The following is a 20,155-nucleotide window of genomic DNA, read 5'->3' on the forward strand; positions in this document are numbered from 1 at the left end:
ATGAGATACGCACACTAAAAGTTTTCTCTTCTCAAATTTCTTGAAATACGGCAAATAACATGAGACATGCAAAGTGTAGGGATAAAGGGAAAATCCTCTCGCATTAATATGGGTGATCAATTTTGGGGTGAGCAAATTTTAAGCCAAGAATTTGGAACCCACCCTCGAAGTTCCCAATTATTGAAACTAGAAATTGAACCGGTTAATTCTGAAACCAGACTAACCAGTTATAGTTTGGTTCTGGGGTCGACTTGGGAACCGACTTACTTTTTTTTCCATTCCATCTTTCTTACGGCGAAAACATGACATTTTGATGTCTTTCACATATCTTGGAGACCTTAATGGAAAATGAGAAATTTGGTTATCAAACCGACTCATAATCAATCATACACGAAAACCGATTTGGAAACGGGCTGAGAATCGGTTCTACCCGAAAAATAGGCCTTATAAGGTCGAATTCGGGGTAGATCCGATCGGTTCATAGCATAGAACCGGAACAACGAACCGGTCAAGATCGGTTTTCCGAATTTTTTACTCGGGAGAGAACCGGTTTCTGTGTGAACCCGGTCCGAAACCGGTCGGGTAAGGGCAGTACCGTTATCGGGCCGGACCGGCCGGATTGCTCACCCCTAAAGACTAAGGTTGGTGCGGGCGAAATTACGAGCTTCTCCCCGCGCCACCGATTGCCAGAAAAGCGCCACCGCACCGCACGGCGAGCTCTCTGAACTTCGCCGCCGCCCGCTCTCCGATGCGACGCTGAAGCTCGAACATGGCGCATTCTCCTGTAAGCTGCCCTTCTTCTTCTTCTTCTTCGAGAATTTCGGTTAACACTTTGTTGTCTCCGATGTTGTCGTTCTCCCGCGACAGATTGGTCACTTGGTCCCGCTCTCCAAAACCCTCGAAGAGAACACGTCGACGCTCAGAATTCCTCTGTCCGAAGGCCCCAACGTCGTCGGCCGCAACGCCGTCTCTCTTCCGGACAAGCGGCTCAGCCGCAAGCACGTCACACTGACCGCCTCCGCCGACGGCTCCGCTTCACTGCTCGTGGTAATTTTCACTCTCCTTTCAGCTTCCCTTTCGCGGCGCCTGAAACGAAAACGTGGGTTGCTTTTGGAAAGTCCCAAGTGGGGAAAGGGCGATTGGTGAATCGGAGGATTTGGTTTTTTTTGGAATGGAAATGCGGCTGATATTTGAATTGGATGAATTCGTTGTAGGAGGGGACGAATCCTGTCGTTGTTAATGCTGGGAATGAGAGGGTGAGGGTGGGAAGTGGAGAGAAGGTGGACATTGGTCCTGGTTGTGTCATAGAGTTGATTCCTGGACATCACTTTTTCAAGTATGAAGTCTTGAGTGGTGATCCAAGTGGGTCTTCAGATGGTGGAAAGAATAATGATGTGCGTGCAAGTGAGGATCGCGGTCGAAAGAGGACGCGAAAAGATGTTCAAGATCAGTCTTTTATGCGGGACTCTCAATCTCAGGTGCGCGTTGTTTATTTCTGTTTGTGAAGGCATAAAAATCAAGACTTTCTAGCTAGGTACCGTCTCTGTGATGTTATTTCTCCCAAGTGCATGCGATGTCTTGCGTGTCCTTCCACAAGGAGTGGTTTTTTCATCATCAAAATGTCGTAGACATAGTTGTTTCTGGTTCGTGAAGGAGACATTACTGGGTTTATAAGCTTGAAGTGTTCTATATGTTGGCAGGCAAACAGGGGACACAGTGATGTGGAGGCGATTCGTAACTTTCGTGTTCCGGAAGAACTGTCGCCGTGCACCTTTCGGCTTCTACGTGTGCAAGGTCTCCCGGCATGGGCAAATACATCCTGTGTTTCCATAGAAGATGTAATAGAGGTAAATATTTTGACTGTAAACTCTCATTGTGCATAACACTCTTATTCTTCTCATGGTCATGTAAAGAGCCCCAGTTTCTGTTTGCATATAGATAAACATAAATTCAGGAATTATGTATCATCCATCTGATAATAATTGTGGATCAAGCTATCTTTTGTGATGAGGACTGTTTCATCATCGATTAAGAGCAAATTGCTGCTATGGCGATTAAGCTGGCAGTCTTGTCAGCTTTCCTCAACTATTTTTTGCTCCCCATAGCTTCATAATTCCTACATGCTGGTGTTATGTAGCATTTTACATAGCAGTCTTAGCTGTTGGACATAGTCTGATACCTTGCTTGATTAACCTTTTTGTACACAGGGTGACATTGTTGTTGCTATCCTTTCAAATTACATGGTGGACATTGATTGGTTGATTCCTGGTCAGTTCATTTTTATTATGAAAAAATATCCATCTGCAGTTGATATTTCTGTGTTACCTCTTTTAGTCGTCCATTATCTATTATTCAAGTTTTCAACGCTTGCAATGCATGGGGAAGGTGTTTCTGATGCATAATGAGCTGTGAATTGCATTTAGGTATTTAGACACAAAAGAACTTTGATATTTGTGCTAGCTTGAAATGATGGCATCTCTAAATTTTCTCTCATTGTTCTTTTCTGGATGTAGCTTGTCCAATACTGGCAAAAGTTCCTCGTGTGTTGGTTATCCATGGGGAGGGTGACGGTACATTGGATCATATGAAGGTAAGTCGGCTGTAAATATAATTGCTTTATTTTGTGTTTCAGTTCTTCCAAACTGGCACTCTCTTGATCTCATCATTTTTCTAGAGAAAGAAACCAGCAAATTGGGTTCTACACAAACCTGCACTTCCCATTTCTTATGGCACGCACCATTCTAAGGCCATGCTTCTTGTCTATCCTACGGGAGTGAGGATCATTGTACATACCGCCAATTTGATCTTTGTTGACTGGAACAATAAAAGCCAAGCATTGTGGATGCAAGACTTTCCTTGGAAGGACCCAAGTAATGCTGGCAATGGGTGTGGATTCGAAGATGATTTGGTGGATTATCTCAGTGCACTAAAGGTATGACAAATCACAATGGCAATCCATCTGACTTGTTTTCTTTTGATGGTGTGCCGTTCTCAACCTAAAGATTGACTCCAATATTGCAATGGTCAATTGGATTAACTGTAGGGAAAATTAAGTACACAACCCTAAAAAGTATTGTAATTTCAACTTGCAGGCTTGATGCTAAAGAAAGTTTCTATGACGTTGCAACATGAAAAATTGTTAGTTTTATCCATTCAAACACACGCGCAATGGTTTAAGTTTCTAGTCTACTTGACGAAAGAAATCTAACTTTAGGATGTTATTGTAGTCTAATAAGGAAATTTAGGAACACTGAAGAACTTTGAATGTTACCTTCTGGCGGGCAATATTCACTCGTTTCTCCTCAAGTTCCTTTGACTTGATTTGGCCTTATTATCGTTATAAATCAATTTGGGAGTGCTTCTCGTGGAGCATGTAGGAGATCTCGCACTCACCTATTCATTTCGATGATTCAATTGATTTCTTGCCTATTGTATTAGAAGTTCTAGATCTCGATTCTGTCATTTAAATTTTAGGGTTTAGTCAATATGATCTTGTTTCCTCTCCAAACCCATTTTCTCGTTTCCTTCGATTACAGTTACTCTCATTGCGGAATGCTGCAGATATCCTCTGCTTTCATTGGTGCAGTGCTGTTACTGCATATAATATTTACTGACACTTGCCTTTATCTTATTGCTTCGTGGGACTGATCACAGTGGCCTGACTTCAACATAAATGTACCAGCTGTTGGCAATTTCACCATTAATCCTTCTTTCTTCAGGAAGTTCGACTATAGAGATTCAGTGGTATGTTCTCTATTGTTTGCAGGCAGCCTTTATGCCATAGTTGAGGTTGTTTTTTCTTTTCTGCTACGGGGTTTTTTTTTTTTTTTTTTGGGGGGGGGGGGGGGGGGGGGAGGATTTCTTGCCAACTTGTCATCCATTTACTAATGAATGGGAGAGATGGATTATGAGTTCCAGGTTAGATTAATTGCATCAGTACCTGGATACCACACGGGTTCCAACCTGAAAAAATGGGGTCACATGAAGCTGCGCAGCATCCTGCAAGAGTGTACTTTTGACAAGGATTTTCAGAAGTCTCCTCTCGTTTATCAGGTAAGGTTTGATTTGTAGTTCTTGACTTGTGGAAGGTTCAAAAGTTATCTGCATTCTGCTACACATGCATGAGCGCACATCTCAAACAAACATGCGTTCATGCATACAAGAAAGATGTACATGCCCAATTGCGGATTAAGTGAATGCTACTATTGCGCCCCTCTGTTTACGTATTCTGCATCATCACATATAATGCGTTTATTAAGCTTATCCCAAATACTGTCCCACTATTTTTCTTTTTGGCTTATTCAGTTTTCCTCCCTTGGGTCTTTAGACGAAAAGTGGATGGCTGAGCTGGCATCTTCAATGTCATCAGGCTTCTCAGAAGATAAAGTGCCTCTTGGCTTAGGTGATCCACTGATCATATGGCCCACAGTGGAAGATGTTCGATGCTCCTTAGAGGTACTATCAAGTAGTACATTTCCTTGCTTAAATTATTACACTCATCTATTCTATGTTTATGGCATGGTGTTTAAGATATTTACTTTGCTATTGCTTTAGAAGTTTCATGACCTTCTCCACACAGTTGGATATAGTTTTATTTTTCCTTGAGGTCACTTAATATTTAACTAGAGTCCTCTATATTTAATGTTGGGATGAGCCTTTTTTATTAAAAGCATCCTATGTAGGCTACTGTGTGTAGTTTGATTGACATCAGAGATGGTTCATCATCATGATTTAGTACTGGACATTTAATCCAGCTCATAGTTCAAATGGTAAGATTTTTTTTTCCTTTTGTTTTCCGGTGAGTGAGGTTGGAGCTTGCCCTTTTCCCATCGAGTATGCTAAAGGCAATTAGGACCTTCTGTCTTCATTATATTTCTCTACCTATTGCTGACTCCCTCTGAGATACTATCTTATTTTGATTACCTTGTTTATTTTGACCTAGGGTTATGCAGCTGGAAATGCCATACCAAGCCCACTAAAGAATGTGGAGAAGGAATTTTTGAAGAAGTATTGGGCAAAATGGAAGGCTAGCCATACTGGTCGCTGGTAAGAATAAGATTCATTTTGTTGATTTGGTTGATTATTACTTAGCTTTCTTGCAACACCCTGTGTGAGATTTGCTTACATTACTTGTTTTAATTTGATATCTGTAGCCTATGTTATACTGTAAAATTGGAATTATGTGAATGCTCAGGTAAAAAGTGCCACTAATACTCCTATCTACTGAACCGCGAAATGGACTGCAGCTAGTCTATGGAGAGAGGGAGTCTTGTTTTTCTGTTTATTCTAAGAAAGGACTATTCGTTTCCTGCTAATACAATCTCTCATTTTTTCAGTCGTGCAATGCCACACATAAAGACATTTGCACGCTATAAGGGGCAGAAACTCGCGTAAGCATCGTTTCCTTTGTGAATACTTTATGTTCTTAATGCTTCTTTCTAAGGATGCTGCCAATACTTGCAAACTGAATTTCTGAACATTCTTAACTTGAGCAGTTGGTTGCTGTTAACTTCAGCAAATCTCAGCAAAGCAGCCTGGGGAGCACTTCAGAAAAAAAATTCTCAATTGATGATTCGGTCTTATGAGGTATATGATGATAAACTTCATTTGATGATAAATAATCCCAACAGTATAACGACACTTCTGTTTTCAACCTAGTGACATAAGTCAGATACTGAAAATCTCCTCAGAATATCCAATGCTCTGGCAGTGTGACACCCCATTTTATTTCGCTATTTATAGGTTGTTGGAGTTCAGGTAGCCATAAGTGTTTCTTTCACATCCTAATAGAGCAAAAGTTTCGTGTCTTATTTACAGTTGGGAGTGCTATTTTTACCATCTTCCATCAAAAGACGAGGTAGAAAATTTTCTTGCACAAACAATGGGGTTTCTTCAGAGGTAAAAGCTAAATCCTTCTCTTGTTTGTATAGTCTTTTTCTTTACACCCCCCTTTTTAGGGATTGTATTATCATAAGGGAGGATGCAGCAGAATGTAGTTCTTTGTATTTCTGACTTTTACTGAAGGGAAATGGAAACAGCTCTTTCATATATTCTCTTTTTTTCCCCAGTTTAAGGATGTAGCTGCATCATCTAAAAATTCTGAAGTACGTAGAGCCAAGCTGGTGACCCTGGCATGGCAGAGATCCCAGGATAAAGATTCCTCACGCGATATAATTTCTTTGCCCGTGCCTTACGAGCTTCCTCCTCAATCATATTCTCAAGAAGGTAGCACAATGAACTTAAATAGTCTCTTGGTTTTTTCCCTCCCAAGGTTGCCATTGTCTAAGTTCTTTGAACATTGGATGCAGATGTGCCATGGTCATGGGATCGGAGGTACACAAAAAAAGATGTGTACGGTCAAGTGTGGCCACGGCAAGTTCAGTTGTATGCTTTTCAAGAGTCTTGACTTTCATGGACATTTCTCTCAAACCTTTCCAAGATGCTATGTCTATTTTATGTGTCGAGTATGATTCCACTGCACCGCTTTCTGATTCTAACAATTTGAAGTACCGGTTGGACAAGCGCAGTGGTTGGTTTCACTGTCTAGGAACTAACCTGTGGTAATGAACTTGGGTGGAACTGGCCATCTTAAGAAATCGAACTGTAAATTGGATGATTTCACTTTGGAACTGCTCTTGAGGTAAACGGTAACGGTTTGATTTATTCAAGTTGGTTTTCAAGTTGAACTGGTTCAGTAGCCTTCAGGAGAAATGTTTGCCTTGGAATGTGCAAGAAAAGGAAATCAATAGGAGTATGGTAACATGTTCATATCTTATTATACCATTTAGAAACAGATACCAGAAAATGCATAATTATGTGGTTAAATGCTCCACTTTCATATTTCTCGTTTTGTTAGTCTAGTGTAAATGAGATAAAGTCGGTTCGACCCCAAAAATTTACCCGACTTGCCTGCTGTTCCACCCCATTCGGCGAACCCATCCCTATCTGAATTTGATTTGATGAGAAGTCGGGTACTATAAATTTAAATTGACTAGATTTCAAATTGATCAATCTTGGGATGGGATGGACGTGGTTATTGCAAATTTACACCCGATCCGAATTTGAACAAAAGTGGGCCTCAACGAGGCTGGGGTTTAGATGACTGATAAGGAAGAGAAGTGATTCCAGATATAGTAATTTCAATGAGGTAATAAAACTTATACAGGAGGAACCGAGGGGGCTATAACATTCTAGTAAATGTACTTAAATGATAGCATTTGAGCAAATGATAATAAGAGTACGTAAGCTTAAAGAATGAAGGCAATGACCCATTACATGAAGCCGCATCAACATGTATCTTACGTACAGTCGATCAAATGCAGCCTATATTTTCAATTTTGATTATTACTATTAGCCAAAGAAAAGATAAAAAGAAAATAAAAGAAACAACTTATACAAAAAAAATATATTCCGTCATTAGCATTCTAAAATTAACTCATGAAATGTGTCACGCTGGGCCGTTGGACATTGAAGAGATCCTTCATGAGATGGAAACATCTTCAACTACACAAATGGTGGTGCCTCATGCAAATGGCTCGGAGACACTAAGATCATGACTCATAGTTATCGGAATTTCTTTCCATAAATGAGTTCATTCCACTTCTATCTCATTAACTCAATCTTGCGACTATAATAAGCATTGAGAGTGAGCTTCATCACAGAACATTTTCCCGCCTTTTCACTCGAAAATGTATGTTTTCTTTGAGCCCCAGGAAGGAAGTCCTTTCTGCATTCAAATTGGTTTCCATGATACAGTCCTCGAGATCAAAGTGAAGATCAAAAAACACCAAGGAATCCCCGTCCATAGACAAACTTTGGTTTTCAATGATGAGGCCCTTGATGATGAGCTCGATGTCGAGGGCTGCAACATCCACGATTGCTCCCGCATTAGGCTCGTTGTCGAGCCAAAGCCACCGCCATTCACTAAAATTGAATTACGGATAGGAACGCTGCCATCCAATATGCGGCTTCCCATAGAAGTTAATGTGAACGACCCTGTGAAACGCTTGAGAGAGGTTGTCCGGTCCCTGGAAGATGTCCCTCTTGAGCGGGTGACGCTGTATTCAAATGGAACTGAACTTGAAGATGATTGCCGGATATGCGACTACGAGCTTCAGGACAATTCCAGTGTTGATGTGCGGATCAAGCCTCTGAAGTTCATGGTGATGGTGTTGCCATGGAAAGCCAACCTTAAAGTTGCGGTGGAAGTGGAACAGTGGGACAAAGTAAAGGTTCTGAGGAAAGAGCTTGAGAAGCTGCAGCCGAGCCTGAAGTTCGATCTTCCATCGGAGGGGTATTTTTTCATACATAACCAGAGTGGGATGGATGAAGATGAGTCGTTCAAATGGCATGGCGTCGAGATGGGCGATACTATTGAGGTTTTCAGGGGGACGATTTCACGATGAGGCCTGGTTTTCGCATCCAATTAGCTGTTTCACTGGGAGATCTAGGGCATGATGACAATAAAGTTCTTAGTGTGAGTACAGGTTATAGGTCTAGTGACATGCAATCCCCTTTTACCTTTTATGTTGGCATTATCAGGTTTTCTAGATTCCATTGTTCTTTCTCCCTTTCCGTCTTTGTTGTCGTTATATCTCTCTTCTTATACAACTGTCTTAGAAAATCATATAATCTTGGGGCGTGATATTCTTATCTCATTTCAATTCTGTCTGCGATGATAAATGCGTGGTGACTCACATCCGCAGGTCAAGTCAATAAATTTGTGTTGAGAAATGGTGGAATTAAATAGTTTTTGGATTTGGATTTCCTAGTTTGTACACACGTTGCCTTCTTAAGTACGTGGCCTGATTGACAAGTTTTCAGTCGATCTTTCACTAGTTCTCCTCAGCTTCTAAATCCTTTTGGCCAAATTATTGCACCAGCCAAAGAAGCTTCAGTCGTAAAATTCACCCAAATGCAACATCTTCTCTGTGATTATCTACCAAATGAGGAATCTGACGGAAAAGCTTTGAAGCAAGAAAGATAGTTGCTATCTAGCATGTTATCTTCTCCGTAAAATTGGACAATCGTGTCCCAGGAGGCACTTCTTTCTAGCAAAAGATGATCAGTCCAATCTGAATCGAAATGATCCTTAGCTGATTGACTACGTTCTTTCCTTCTGCAAAATCTGGTCGGTGCTACTACTCTATATGCTCCTCCATGACCATCTATCCTAGAAAGCAAGCCATACCAAATCAACTGGCCGGGAATCAGTTTAAACATAGATCGATCCGGATCGAAGGGACTTATGTTTGACATATTTATTCTTGATCTTACTCAGCAAGAATGCTTTAGGTACTGTGAAACTTTGTTACATGATCTTATTTATAAGAACCATCTTTGGCAAATAAGTTTCTTCGATATTTCAAAGGAATTCCAGTCGTGTATTCTGTCATCACTTTGGAACAAACTCCAGGCAACTCGATCCCTGAAATTATTACTACTAAACCAAAAATAGGATTTCTCTGAGGAATAAATATGATGCTGTTGTTCAATGGCAGTAGGATTTCATTTAGTGCATAGTGAGAGCTGCGAGTGATGCAACCAAATACATTGCACAGTTAACTGGCGCGATATCCACGTGAATCATACCTAAGCAACCATTTACTATGGCAATCACCGGTCACTTGCAACAGATGCTATTAATCACTGGACTAGTTCAGAAGCTGTTCCTTCTCTCCAGGGCATTACACGGCTTAGTAGGAGGACCTCTCTCGATTCCTGCGTGATAGAGCAAAGCCCACAAGTGAGTCACAAACTCGCCTCCTCTAGTCAAATGCTCCGCATGGGCTTTCGCATTGTCCGAAGGTGCAACATATAACACCATTTCCGCCCAAAAGTCAGCCAGAATCCTCCAAATCATGTCCTTGTTATTTATATCATTTGCAAGCTGATTCCCGAGCCGAGCACCCTGGTTGATAACAGTTTCTCCACGCGCAGAAAGACCACTGCTGTTCTCCTTCATCGCCTTAACCCAGTCCTCCATTCTCTTGCAATTCAGAAAGAAGTCCCTGGCTTCGATGATTGCCCGATCGAACACGTACTCCACAACGTATGGGTGATCCGGCAGTAGCCATGGAGCAAAAGCAACCAAGTAAGCCACATACTTGGACAAGCTAGTTGCCACTAGGAAACTCCTCCTTGTTGCAGGCGAGTCTGATCTTCCAAGTGGCAGTTGGTGCTCACAGAAGCTAGTGGCGATGTGCCACACTATTATGACCTGAGTCTGTGTCTCAAGCCGACATGCCCACGACAGCTTCTTGGACTCATTGTTCATTCTCAGTGAGGCCTGTCCATTCTCCAATTTAGCACTGTAATTCGCCTTTAGAGTATGAAACACCGCTTGCTTGACTTCTTCAGGCAATTTGATCGGGGTGCTCTGTCTCTGGCCATCCCTAGTCTGATCAATGTAGACCGCCATCATCTTGTTGTTCAATAACCTGGAAGGCTTATAAGAGCATGACTCGAGGAATGAGTACTGATGAAGCTTTTGCTCCCAAGGCCTCATCAATTTGACCCGACATATTGCTCTGATTATCCTCTCAATCCACACATTTTCTTGCCATGACTTCTTCTGCACATACTTGCAGATCCATATCACTTTAGCCCATTCCGAGAAACCCACGAAGAAGAACTGCATAAGCTCCACCATGATGAACGAGATTATCATCACGCTGGTCACGACTACTTCGATGCTCAACCCATTCGGCATAGTGCCCAGTTGATAGTTATTGTCATGTCTCTTGTAATACGTCAAGATTGATGTCGTAGACCAAATGCTGAGAGTGACATAAATAAACTCCAGCAATTTGAAGAGCAACCGGCCAGGCTGGAATATGATACTGTACTTGGTGTAGAAGAAATCGAAAAGGAATGTGAGCTCGTCCTCGACAACTCGAAATGCTCGCTTGTAGCCGTCTTCTTTCGAGAGTAATCCATGGCGAATCAAGTTCCATGTCTTCTTGTGGGCCTCTTGGGGCAATGAGTAGCCAGCATATCTCAAACGGAGGAGCTTGAAGAGTGCAAAAGAGAGGCATTTGTCCTTGAGCTTCTTGTGGGGGTCTCCTTCTGAGCTTAAGAGCGTCCCTTCACACATCCACACCTGCGTGAATAGTTGAGTTTGAATATAAGTTTATTGCCAAGTTTACTGTCTAAATATGTGGTTATAATGTATATCATTCCTCTACCTACTGGTTTAAGCATTTTGATTGGACATATTAACGTGGCATCGGAGCACAGGTCAAGGGATCATATGTCGGTACTTTTTTTCTCAAACTCATTGATCGTAGTGGGTTCACAAGGTTCCCTTAAAACAAGAGCCATTTCTATTTCACAAATGACTAAGCCGAGTTGTACATGTGTAAGAGGTTGGGCAAGGATCATTAATTGTAATCCCACATCGCTTAAAATTCGTAGTTATAACGTGCCTCATTTGCATGTAGTTTCCCTCTATCTCGTGGCTTAAGTTTTGCATTGAACTTACTAACATGCCAAATGAAATCAAATGACCTAAGTATGATAAACGAACGATGCGTGCTGAGATAAAAAATCCAAAAATAATATGAGTTGAATGTAATCAGGATTGATAGGAGGAGATCCTCTCTCATTTGTGTTCTTATTCAGTGCGTCACCAAGCCCAACTATAGATCCAATTGAAGGGGGTTAGTTTTGAAATCTATCACTCAACACATAAATTATTGGTGCCTCAGTAATCCTAAACATAGATCCATGTGAAAAAGGCTAGTTTTCAAATTTATCACTCAATGCATGGTTAAGATTTGTTATGATATCGTGCATACTAGAAGACCGCATTAATATATTTCAACTTTGGGTTAATACCGCGAAAAACCCCAAACTGGTATGCCTGTGATAATTTTACCCCAAACTAATTTTTGACCATCAAAAACCCCAAACTGGTACACCTGTGATAAATTTACCCTCAGTTTATTTCCGTTAAATTTTACTATCAAATTGCTTTGTTAAATGATACATGGAAATTGACGGATGTATCAATTTTATGTTTTACCCTCCGTTTGTCACAGGCGTACCGGTTTATGATTTTTTGTGATATTAATTCAATTTAATGGAAATTAATGGATGGTAAATTTGTCACAAATGTACTAGTTCAAGATTTTTGGTGGTCAAAAAATTAGTTTGGGATAAATTTATCACAGGTGTACCAGTTTGAGGTTTTTCATGGTCAAAAAATTAATTTTGGATAAAATTATCATATATATATCAGTTTGAGATTTTTCGTGGTATTAACCCTTCAACTTTTAAATATCACAAGATGTCCAATCATGTTCTATCCCATCATCAATAATGCATACTATCATCATTTCCATTACTAGTCAAGATGATTTGTAGTTACTTTTTTTTTTTTCGCAAGAAGAAGATCATTATTAAATCAAAGGCTAGAAAAAAAATGAGAAAATGGCACAAATACTCCCTGAATTTTGGCCAAATGTGCAGTGGGATCCCTAAATTTTTAGTTTGTTCAATATGATCCCCGAACTTTAACCCAATGTGTAATATGGTCGCTGAACTTTTAATTTGTTTAATATCATTTTTGAACTTGTAGTACATGATCAAATTAGTCCTTAAACTATATGAAAATGTGCAGTGTGGTCCCTGAACTTTTAGTTTGTCCAATATGATCCATGAACTTTAATCCAATATCCAATGTGATCGCTAAACTTTTAATTTGCTCAATGTCATTTCCGAACTTTTTGTGCATGATCAAATTAGTCCTTAAACCAGTACATTGAATATTTTCATATAGTTCAGAGACTACATTAAAAATGTACCAAAAATTCAGAGACCAAATTAAACGAACTAAAAATTTATTAGACCACATTGAACATTAAGCTAAATTTCAGGAACTACATTAAATAAATTAAAAATTCAAAGATCAAATTATATATTGAGCCAATATTAATTGACTGTTTGTATTTTTTTTTTTTTTTTTGATAACCCAGGGAATCCCCCGCACGCCGATAGGGAGGTAAACCCCGGGGGCGAGTTAGCCACCACACACATACACCGGTTAAGTTACTCGCTATGTCCGGAATTCGAACACCCAATCCTCGATGGAGGAAAAGTGCACTTTCAGCCGCCACCTGCAAAGCGGGTGGTGACTGCTTGTATTATTATCTCCAAAAAAATCGAAAAACTCAAACCGTTAAAGATGTACCTTTTCAATGGTGATTAATTCATCTACGTTGTCCAATGGGGTCCGATGGTGCCGTGCCAGCGCACCCTCCTCCTTCCCTAGACACCTCTTGATAAATTGCTTAGCACGAACGAAGGTATTCACCGGTCTCTCCTCTTCACCCCTCACCAAATACGTATACCCTCTCATGCGAACCGGATCGACTTCACCACTTTCGTGCTCCACGCTCATATAATCAGCAACCACTTTTGTATACCTCTCCAAAGACTGGCGGCTCGCCGCCATCAAGGCCCGAGCCCTCTCGTCGGCCTTCAAGGTCAAGACGACGAGGAGGTACGGGGTCCCAAACCCCGTGTTGGACGTGTCGCGGAAGTACCAGTCTATCAAAAATAACAACCAAATCAATTTGATCATGATCTGCCAATTGTAGCTCTTCCACTGCTCGTTGTCCTCGAGACTGTATGCGGAGATAGAATCGGCGCTCCCGAGGATGATCATCAGGAACACTGCCCAGACAGGGAATAACTCGTTGCGGAACGGAGCTTCCTGCATGAGGCCTAGAGCGTAGGTGAGTACGTAGGTTGAGAGAGTGTAGGCCGTGAAAATGACGAGCCGGAACACGCCGCCGCTACAGCGGCGCCGGCATGAGCCGAAGGCGACGAGGAAGAGGAGCAAGAAGGCGGTGAAGATGACTAGGAGCTCGATCATCGCGAGCTTCCCCTTGGCAGTTTTCAGGAGCTGCCCGATGCCGTCCGTTGCTGGCGCCATCGCCATCTTTTGGGTCGTTTCCATCAAATTCCTCATGTTTGGTACTGATTAAGCTGCTTTTTCAGCTCCTAATTGGAGAAAGAAATGATGGAATTTCTCAGGGAGAGAGGGAGAGAGAGAGAGAGAGACAGAGAGTTACAAAGTTTTGATTGTGCTAGAGTACTGAAACCGTCTTCATGGACGTACATTATTAGAGAATCAGTGGCTTTTGGGAGGTTCAATATTTTCTAGGAAAGGAGAGAAGGGAAAAAACAAAAAAGAAAGGAAGTCGAAAATATCTCTGTCCTGTTCTTTGTGAACTTTTTGCAAGCACTAAAAAAATTCCGAACAGTGTGCCCTACCTATATACTAGTCAAATCAATCAATGGGGTCTAGTGCAGTCCACTTGGCACCCGTCGAGTATGCGGTGCGAGAAGATATTTTCTCAAGAAATGATTAAAGTCACTATAAAAATAACAGTATCTCCGTAATCATAAAAATTAAATAATAAATATTTATAAATTATTATAAAATTTATTTTTTTAAAAATTTGTGGCTCACACCTTACTTTCTTTTTACAGTGACCTAAAAATTATTATGCTAATAAAGGGTGACGCTATTTTTTTATCATATAGTATGCTCGAAAGTATATTTCAAAGTCGAAAATGAAAATTCAATTTAATTATCTAGCAAATCTTTATCAATATGGAAAAGAAAAATTAATCAAAATATGAAAAGGTTAATTTGTTAGAAGCATGATCAAAATTATATTTAGATCATATCTAAATACTAGCAAAAGATAAGCACATAAAGGGAAAAAAAAGGAAACTTCTTGCTGTTCTAATCCTACAATGAAGAAAGTAATTAATATCGATGGTAGATTCAATCTCATATCAAGTGGATTAAAATTTTAAAATATGCTTAAAACTTTCTTTTGAAAAAATCTTATATGAGTTTGAAAGTGAAGAAGGTGTAAATAAATTGTCAACCATCATCTTGAAATTCTTATTAAAACGTAACAAGCTCAAAAGAAAGCACAAATCAGCGATGTTTAACTTAAAATTGCCTAGAGAATTAGATTGAATTTTAATTTTCAACTTTGAAGTAAAGTTTCCCTCAAACTATTTGATAAAATAAGGAAAGTAATCGTATGTTTATAAGCCGTCAAAACTAGAAATTTCTAACATTCTATGTAAATTTTGTGATTAAAAATAAGAGATAATAAATTAAAATAAACATAATTTCGATAATAGGATGTAGGATAACATAATTTCTTGTTAGGTGAAATTTGATATTTATATTGTGAAGTTGATGAGATAAGAGAGAGAATAGAAATAAAACACAGCTTTGTGAGATAGCTCGATAAAAAGAGAAATGGATTAGCCTAATAAAAGAAGAAACAATAAATTGAAGAGAAAGGGACAGATGAGGGCATTTCGGTAAGTTCATAGGAGAAAAGGAGTGTCTTAGGGTGCGCATGAATACCATTCTCGCGTGCTAGGGAACTATTTCACGAACGAAATGACTTTTTTTTAGTGCTGCCGGAAACAATTTCGAGTGGACTAGTCGGGTATCGCTGGCATTGGTTTGGCCTAGCTCGCCGGCCGCGCGGACACTTCGGTTATCAAAAAAAAAAAAAAAAATTTATGAGTATTTGAAGGCGTTTGATAAACCGACCAAAATTTCTATTCCTAAAGTAGAAAAGAGCAATAAATGCGTTTGGTAACTACACAAAATTTCTGTTCCCAAATAATATTTTGAATTGTTTAATTTTTTTTTCTACCCATTTTCTTCTTTGGCCATGGCGGTCCACGGCGAGCCACGGCCCAGGAGTGGCGCGAGGGCGTCACGGCCCTCGGCCGCCGTAGGAGGCGAGGGTCGCCACTCGCCGCCGGGCGAGGCCGCCTCGCCGAGATGCGGGCGAGGCCGAGCCTCGCCGTCTCTAGGCGAGGCCGACCTTGCGTCGCGATCGACGGCGAGGCTCGGCCTCGCCGTCTGGGAGAGGCCGCCTCGCCCGGGCGAGGGTCCGGCCCTCGCCACTCGCCGCGAGGGCGACCTCGCTCGCGGGCGGCACCGGCGAGGGCCGTGGACGCCGGCCGCCTGGGCCGTGGGGCCGTCGCCGGCCCTGCCAGGAAGAACAACACAAAAATAAGAAAAAAAAAAAAGAAAAAAGAAAAAAACTGATTCTCAAAATTGTGCCGAGAAACAAGAAGCAACTTTTTTACTTCTTATTTCTCTTCCAAAGCATTTCTCGGCACAAATTTTGCAAAAATGTGCCCGGGAACAAAAAGTTTACTAAACGCATTTACGTTCCAAACTATTTCAGAACAAAAGAGCAGAATCTTCACTATTTTGGCACGCTACCAAATGGCCCTTAGTCAAAATTGGGGTGGAAATAGCGTCACCCGCTAATAAAACTCTATTTTCTCGTACATGCTATAATTTCTCTCAAGAATAAGTACAATGACCGAATTCTAGGGGTTTTTAGATATAGGAGGGGATGTACCAAGGAACCAACCTTGAAGCGCAGTGGTTGGTTTCACTATCTAGGAAGTAACCTGTGGTTGTGAACTTGAGTGGAGCCTCGGACATTTTAAGAAATCGTGCTGCAAATCGGGTGGTTTCACTTTGGAACTGGACTTGAACTAAATGATTTTGATTCATCAAGTTGGTTTTCAAGTTGAACAGGCTCAACAGCCTTATGGAGAAACGTGTGCCTTCGAATGTTGCAAGAAAATGAAATATATAGGAGTGTGGTAATGCATTCATAGCTTATTATACCACTCAGAAACAAGTACTATAAAATAGCGGTGTGCATCGGTCCCCGTCCAACCCGATAACCAGACCGGATCATATCGAACCGGCTTGTTCTTGGTAGGTTTCACTGGAATCGATTTGGTTCCTAATTCCCAATTTTTAGAATCGAGAATAACCGAACGTGTTCCTGATTTTTAGGAAGGAATCAGATCGATCAGATCGAACCGGACCAAATCTGTGGAACTTGTTAAAAGTGTGTCTCTCGAGTTTGAGCCATCCACAATACCCTATCTAAATTCACGGAGGTCATCTTGCTAATTTTGACGATTCGGCTGCACACGTTTTCATGTAAAAGAGATTTGTTTTCTTCTGTTGAAGACAAATGAGACCTCAATTTACTCTTTGACCAACGGGCATACGAGTCCTCAATTTCCTTAACGTGCAGGACTCTCGCAAGCGGCACATTTAACGAGGACGACTCCAAACGTTTGGCATCAAAAGATGCCTTCATTTGCAGTCCTGCACGCGCAGCGAGAACTACTGAGGAGGGGCCACGAGCTGCACAAGTTGGGGGAGACTTCTCTTCTCCATCACCGTGAAAGGGTGAGAAGCACCTGCAGACGAGGCAACGGTGAAAACCAAAAGAAACAAAGGAAGAAGAGAGTCCCATTTTTACAAGTATTTTAAAATAACTGACACAAGGTTAGAATTCTAGCTCTTCGAGAGTGATATCTCACTTCATACCGAAAAAAGAAAAAGAAAAGAGTGATATCTCACTTATGGCTCACCCCCCCGGAAGAAGGCCTTCGCCTTCCACCTACGCTAAGGCCCAAAGCCAATCCCGGGGAAAATCGAAATTCTTAATCAACGGAGGAATAATATAACCATTTTTTTTCAATAAGATAAAACTCTATTTATTTCGCGAAAAATAGATAATTTGGAAAAATATTTTCATAAAAATAATTATTTATGTTGTTTGAAATAATTAGCCAATGAAAGATGTTTTCGTTATTAACAACAATTTATCACTAAATATTTTTGTAAACTATAAAATATTTTTCGTTCATTCATTTTTATAAGCGATATAATGGACTATTTTTAGGAAAATATTTTTTAAATTATTCATTTTTCGTGAAACAAATATAGCTGAAGTGGAGGGGTCCCTTTGTTTGTTTTCTTTAGAAAGTCTCTCTAAGTTTGGTCATAAAGGAGAGACCCGTAAACACGTGAGATTTGTGCAAAAATTATTAGGTGTTTACGTGAGACTAAACACGGTGGGTATTGGATTTAATTCTAGGGCTAGGAAAAGCTCGAGTGTGTAAGCGATTGAAATACTGTAATTCTCTGATTATTTAGTGAATTATTTGTTGGATCTATTCGTAGATATAGGTGTCGATATTTGGACCAAACCATGTAAATTTCTGGTATCCATTATTGTTCTTCGTTTTATTGTATCTGGTAATTTTTCGTGCCCAATATAATTCCAAAGATCCAATCCGGTTTCCCAGCAAATCGGCGTAGAGTGTATTATTATTTTTATTCATTAAGGGAAAAAAGTACATATTATTTGTGGGTGTAATCTCTTCTTTTATTAGTAAGATCCTTTTGATTATTAATTTCATCCTACACTAAAGAAACTTTCAATATATTTAGAAATTTTTGAGAAAGAAAATAAAACATTTAAGAAAAAATAGCACCGTTGGTCCGGTCTAGTAATGTTCCAGGATGGATAGGGATGGTTTCCAGTTCCACATACTAGGAATTGACCCTGTCTAGTTCGATTTTTCAATTGTAGGATGGGAACTAACCCACCTAAAAATCGATTACCCCTACCAAATAATGCATTGTTTTGATATTATAAAATTTATTGTTGGATTTGAGCACGTTGGCTGTTGAGCTCTAGATTTGGCTGGAAGTCTTGAATTATGGCGGATGTCGGAAGAAGATTGAAGACAAAAGGAAATCAGCATGATTTATGGTGGGCTATCTTTGGGTATACCCTCCATCATTAAATGCTTTAAGGAAAAGAGGAGCTCTTGTTTGGGATTTTGTCGGAGAGCGTGAAGTTCTAACATTGTTAGAACGAGCAAAGACTTCATGGTCTTTGGCTTATTTAATGTTTGTGTTGGTTTTGTTGTTAATATTTTGTCCTTGGATAATAAGAGTGCGTTTGATAATCATTACGTTATCGAAAATAATTTTTGCTCAGAAATAATTTTTTTTATTATGTTCCCGGAAACAATTTCTAAGCATTTGAAGGCGTCTGATGACGGTCCAAAATTTCTATTCCTAAAATAGAAAAAGAACAAAAATGCGTTTGGTAACTACATAAATTTTTTTTATTAATAATATTTTTAAATATTTTAATATTTCTTTTTTCTTTTTTTCTTCTTCTCCTTCTTGGCCATGGCCGGTGAGGGCGAGGGCGGCCACCGCCTAGGCCAAGGTCGGCGAGGGCGTCGCGGCCCTCATCGGCGAGGGCGGCCCTCGCCCAAGCTGCGAACCTCGAGGGCGGCCCTCGTCGGCTCGGGCGAGGGTTGGAAATGGCCGGAGAGGGTCTAGCCCTCGCCCTCGTCGGCCCTGGCCTGTGGCTAGCCGCCGATCGCTGGCAACCCGGCCATGGCCAAGAAGAAGAATAGGAAAGAAGAAAAAGAAAAAAAAAATCTTTTTTATTTCTCATTCTTGTTTCCAGAATTAAAAACCAACTTTTTTTTGTTTCTTGATTCTATTCCAAAATTGATTTTGGGAACAAATTTGTGCAAATTTGTGCCCGAGAACAAAATATTTACTAAACGGATTTCTGTTCCAAAACTGATTCTGGAACAAAAGAATACAATTAGTTACTATTTGACCAGTTACCAAATGCACCCTAAGCGTGCGGGATGTTTTTCTTCATCGTGAGGTGAGTGTTGTATAGCAATTGAACCCATCAGAAAGCATTCAAAGAACAATTTGTCCCTCCAAATTGCGCACTCGTTTTAAATTTCCAAAAGTTGTCATTATCCTTTTTGGTTCCAACATGCATACTTTTGCGGTTAAATGCTCCACTTTCATATCTCTCATTTTGTTAGTCCAATGTAAGTGAGATAAGGTTGATTCGACTCAAAAAATTTGCTTGACTTGCCTATCGTTCCACCCCATTCGACAAATGCATCCCTGTTTGAATTTTATTCGATGAGGAGTCGGACACTATAAATTTGAACTAATTATGTCACATCCCGAAACCTACGAGGATGGGGGATGACACGGCTGTCATTCCACCCAAAGGACGCAGTTTCAAACCATTCAAAAGTCCCCACGACATCGCTCTCACTCTCATGGCTACTAACCAAAGAACCTGAAAAGATTGGAGAAAGAGAGGGGTGAGCAACTATAGCTTAGTAAGTAATGCGTATCTCTTCTAAGTAAATCAAGCAACCACTATGCATGTATACATAAAACCATACCAAAATTCCAAAAGTCAAACTCAAGATATAAAAT

At 40.4% G+C, this 20,155-nt stretch overlaps 3 protein-coding genes across 4 annotated transcripts; 2 read left to right on the forward strand and 1 right to left on the reverse strand.

The window, feature by feature from the left end:
* Positions 1-623: 623 nt before the first annotated feature.
* LOC115668736 (tyrosyl-DNA phosphodiesterase 1) lies at positions 624-6,668 on the forward strand. Of its 2 annotated transcripts, none has more exons than XM_056303927.1 (16): positions 624-784; positions 868-1,047; positions 1,215-1,478; positions 1,701-1,847; positions 2,208-2,268; positions 2,514-2,590; positions 2,675-2,932; positions 3,655-3,744; positions 3,919-4,053; positions 4,306-4,455; positions 4,943-5,046; positions 5,337-5,390; positions 5,496-5,586; positions 5,818-5,898; positions 6,069-6,225; positions 6,309-6,668. In XM_056303927.1, exons 1-16 carry the CDS (start codon positions 770-772, stop codon positions 6,404-6,406), a joined length of 1,962 nt encoding a protein of 653 aa, XP_056159902.1. In that variant the 5' UTR covers positions 624-769; the 3' UTR covers positions 6,407-6,668. The 2 variants fall into 2 exon arrangements, with proteins under 2 accessions (XP_056159902.1, XP_056159903.1); XM_056303928.1 differs by having other exon boundaries at positions 6,075-6,225.
* Positions 6,669-7,688: 1,020 nt separating this feature from the next.
* Positions 7,689-8,405, forward strand: LOC130135200 (ubiquitin domain-containing protein 7SL RNA1-like). The gene has a single exon (XM_056303751.1). The coding sequence runs from the start codon at positions 7,689-7,691 to the stop codon at positions 8,403-8,405; it is 717 nt and encodes a 238-aa protein (XP_056159726.1).
* A 1,005-nt stretch (positions 8,406-9,410) lies between these two features.
* LOC115671845 (uncharacterized) lies at positions 9,411-14,153 on the reverse strand. The gene is made up of 2 exons (XM_056303784.1): positions 13,193-14,153; positions 9,411-11,101 (listed from the first exon to the last, which is right to left on the reverse strand). Exons 1-2 carry the CDS (start codon positions 13,973-13,975, stop codon positions 9,659-9,661), a joined length of 2,226 nt encoding a protein of 741 aa, XP_056159759.1. The 5' UTR covers positions 13,976-14,153; the 3' UTR covers positions 9,411-9,658.
* Positions 14,154-20,155: the final 6,002 nt, after the last annotated feature.

The sequence above is a fragment of the Syzygium oleosum genome, unplaced genomic scaffold (genome assembly GCF_021117445.2).
Source record: "Syzygium oleosum isolate NSW1041296 unplaced genomic scaffold, Sole_v2.1 Sole_v2.29, whole genome shotgun sequence".
NCBI lineage: Eukaryota > Viridiplantae > Streptophyta > Magnoliopsida > Myrtales > Myrtaceae > Syzygium > Syzygium oleosum.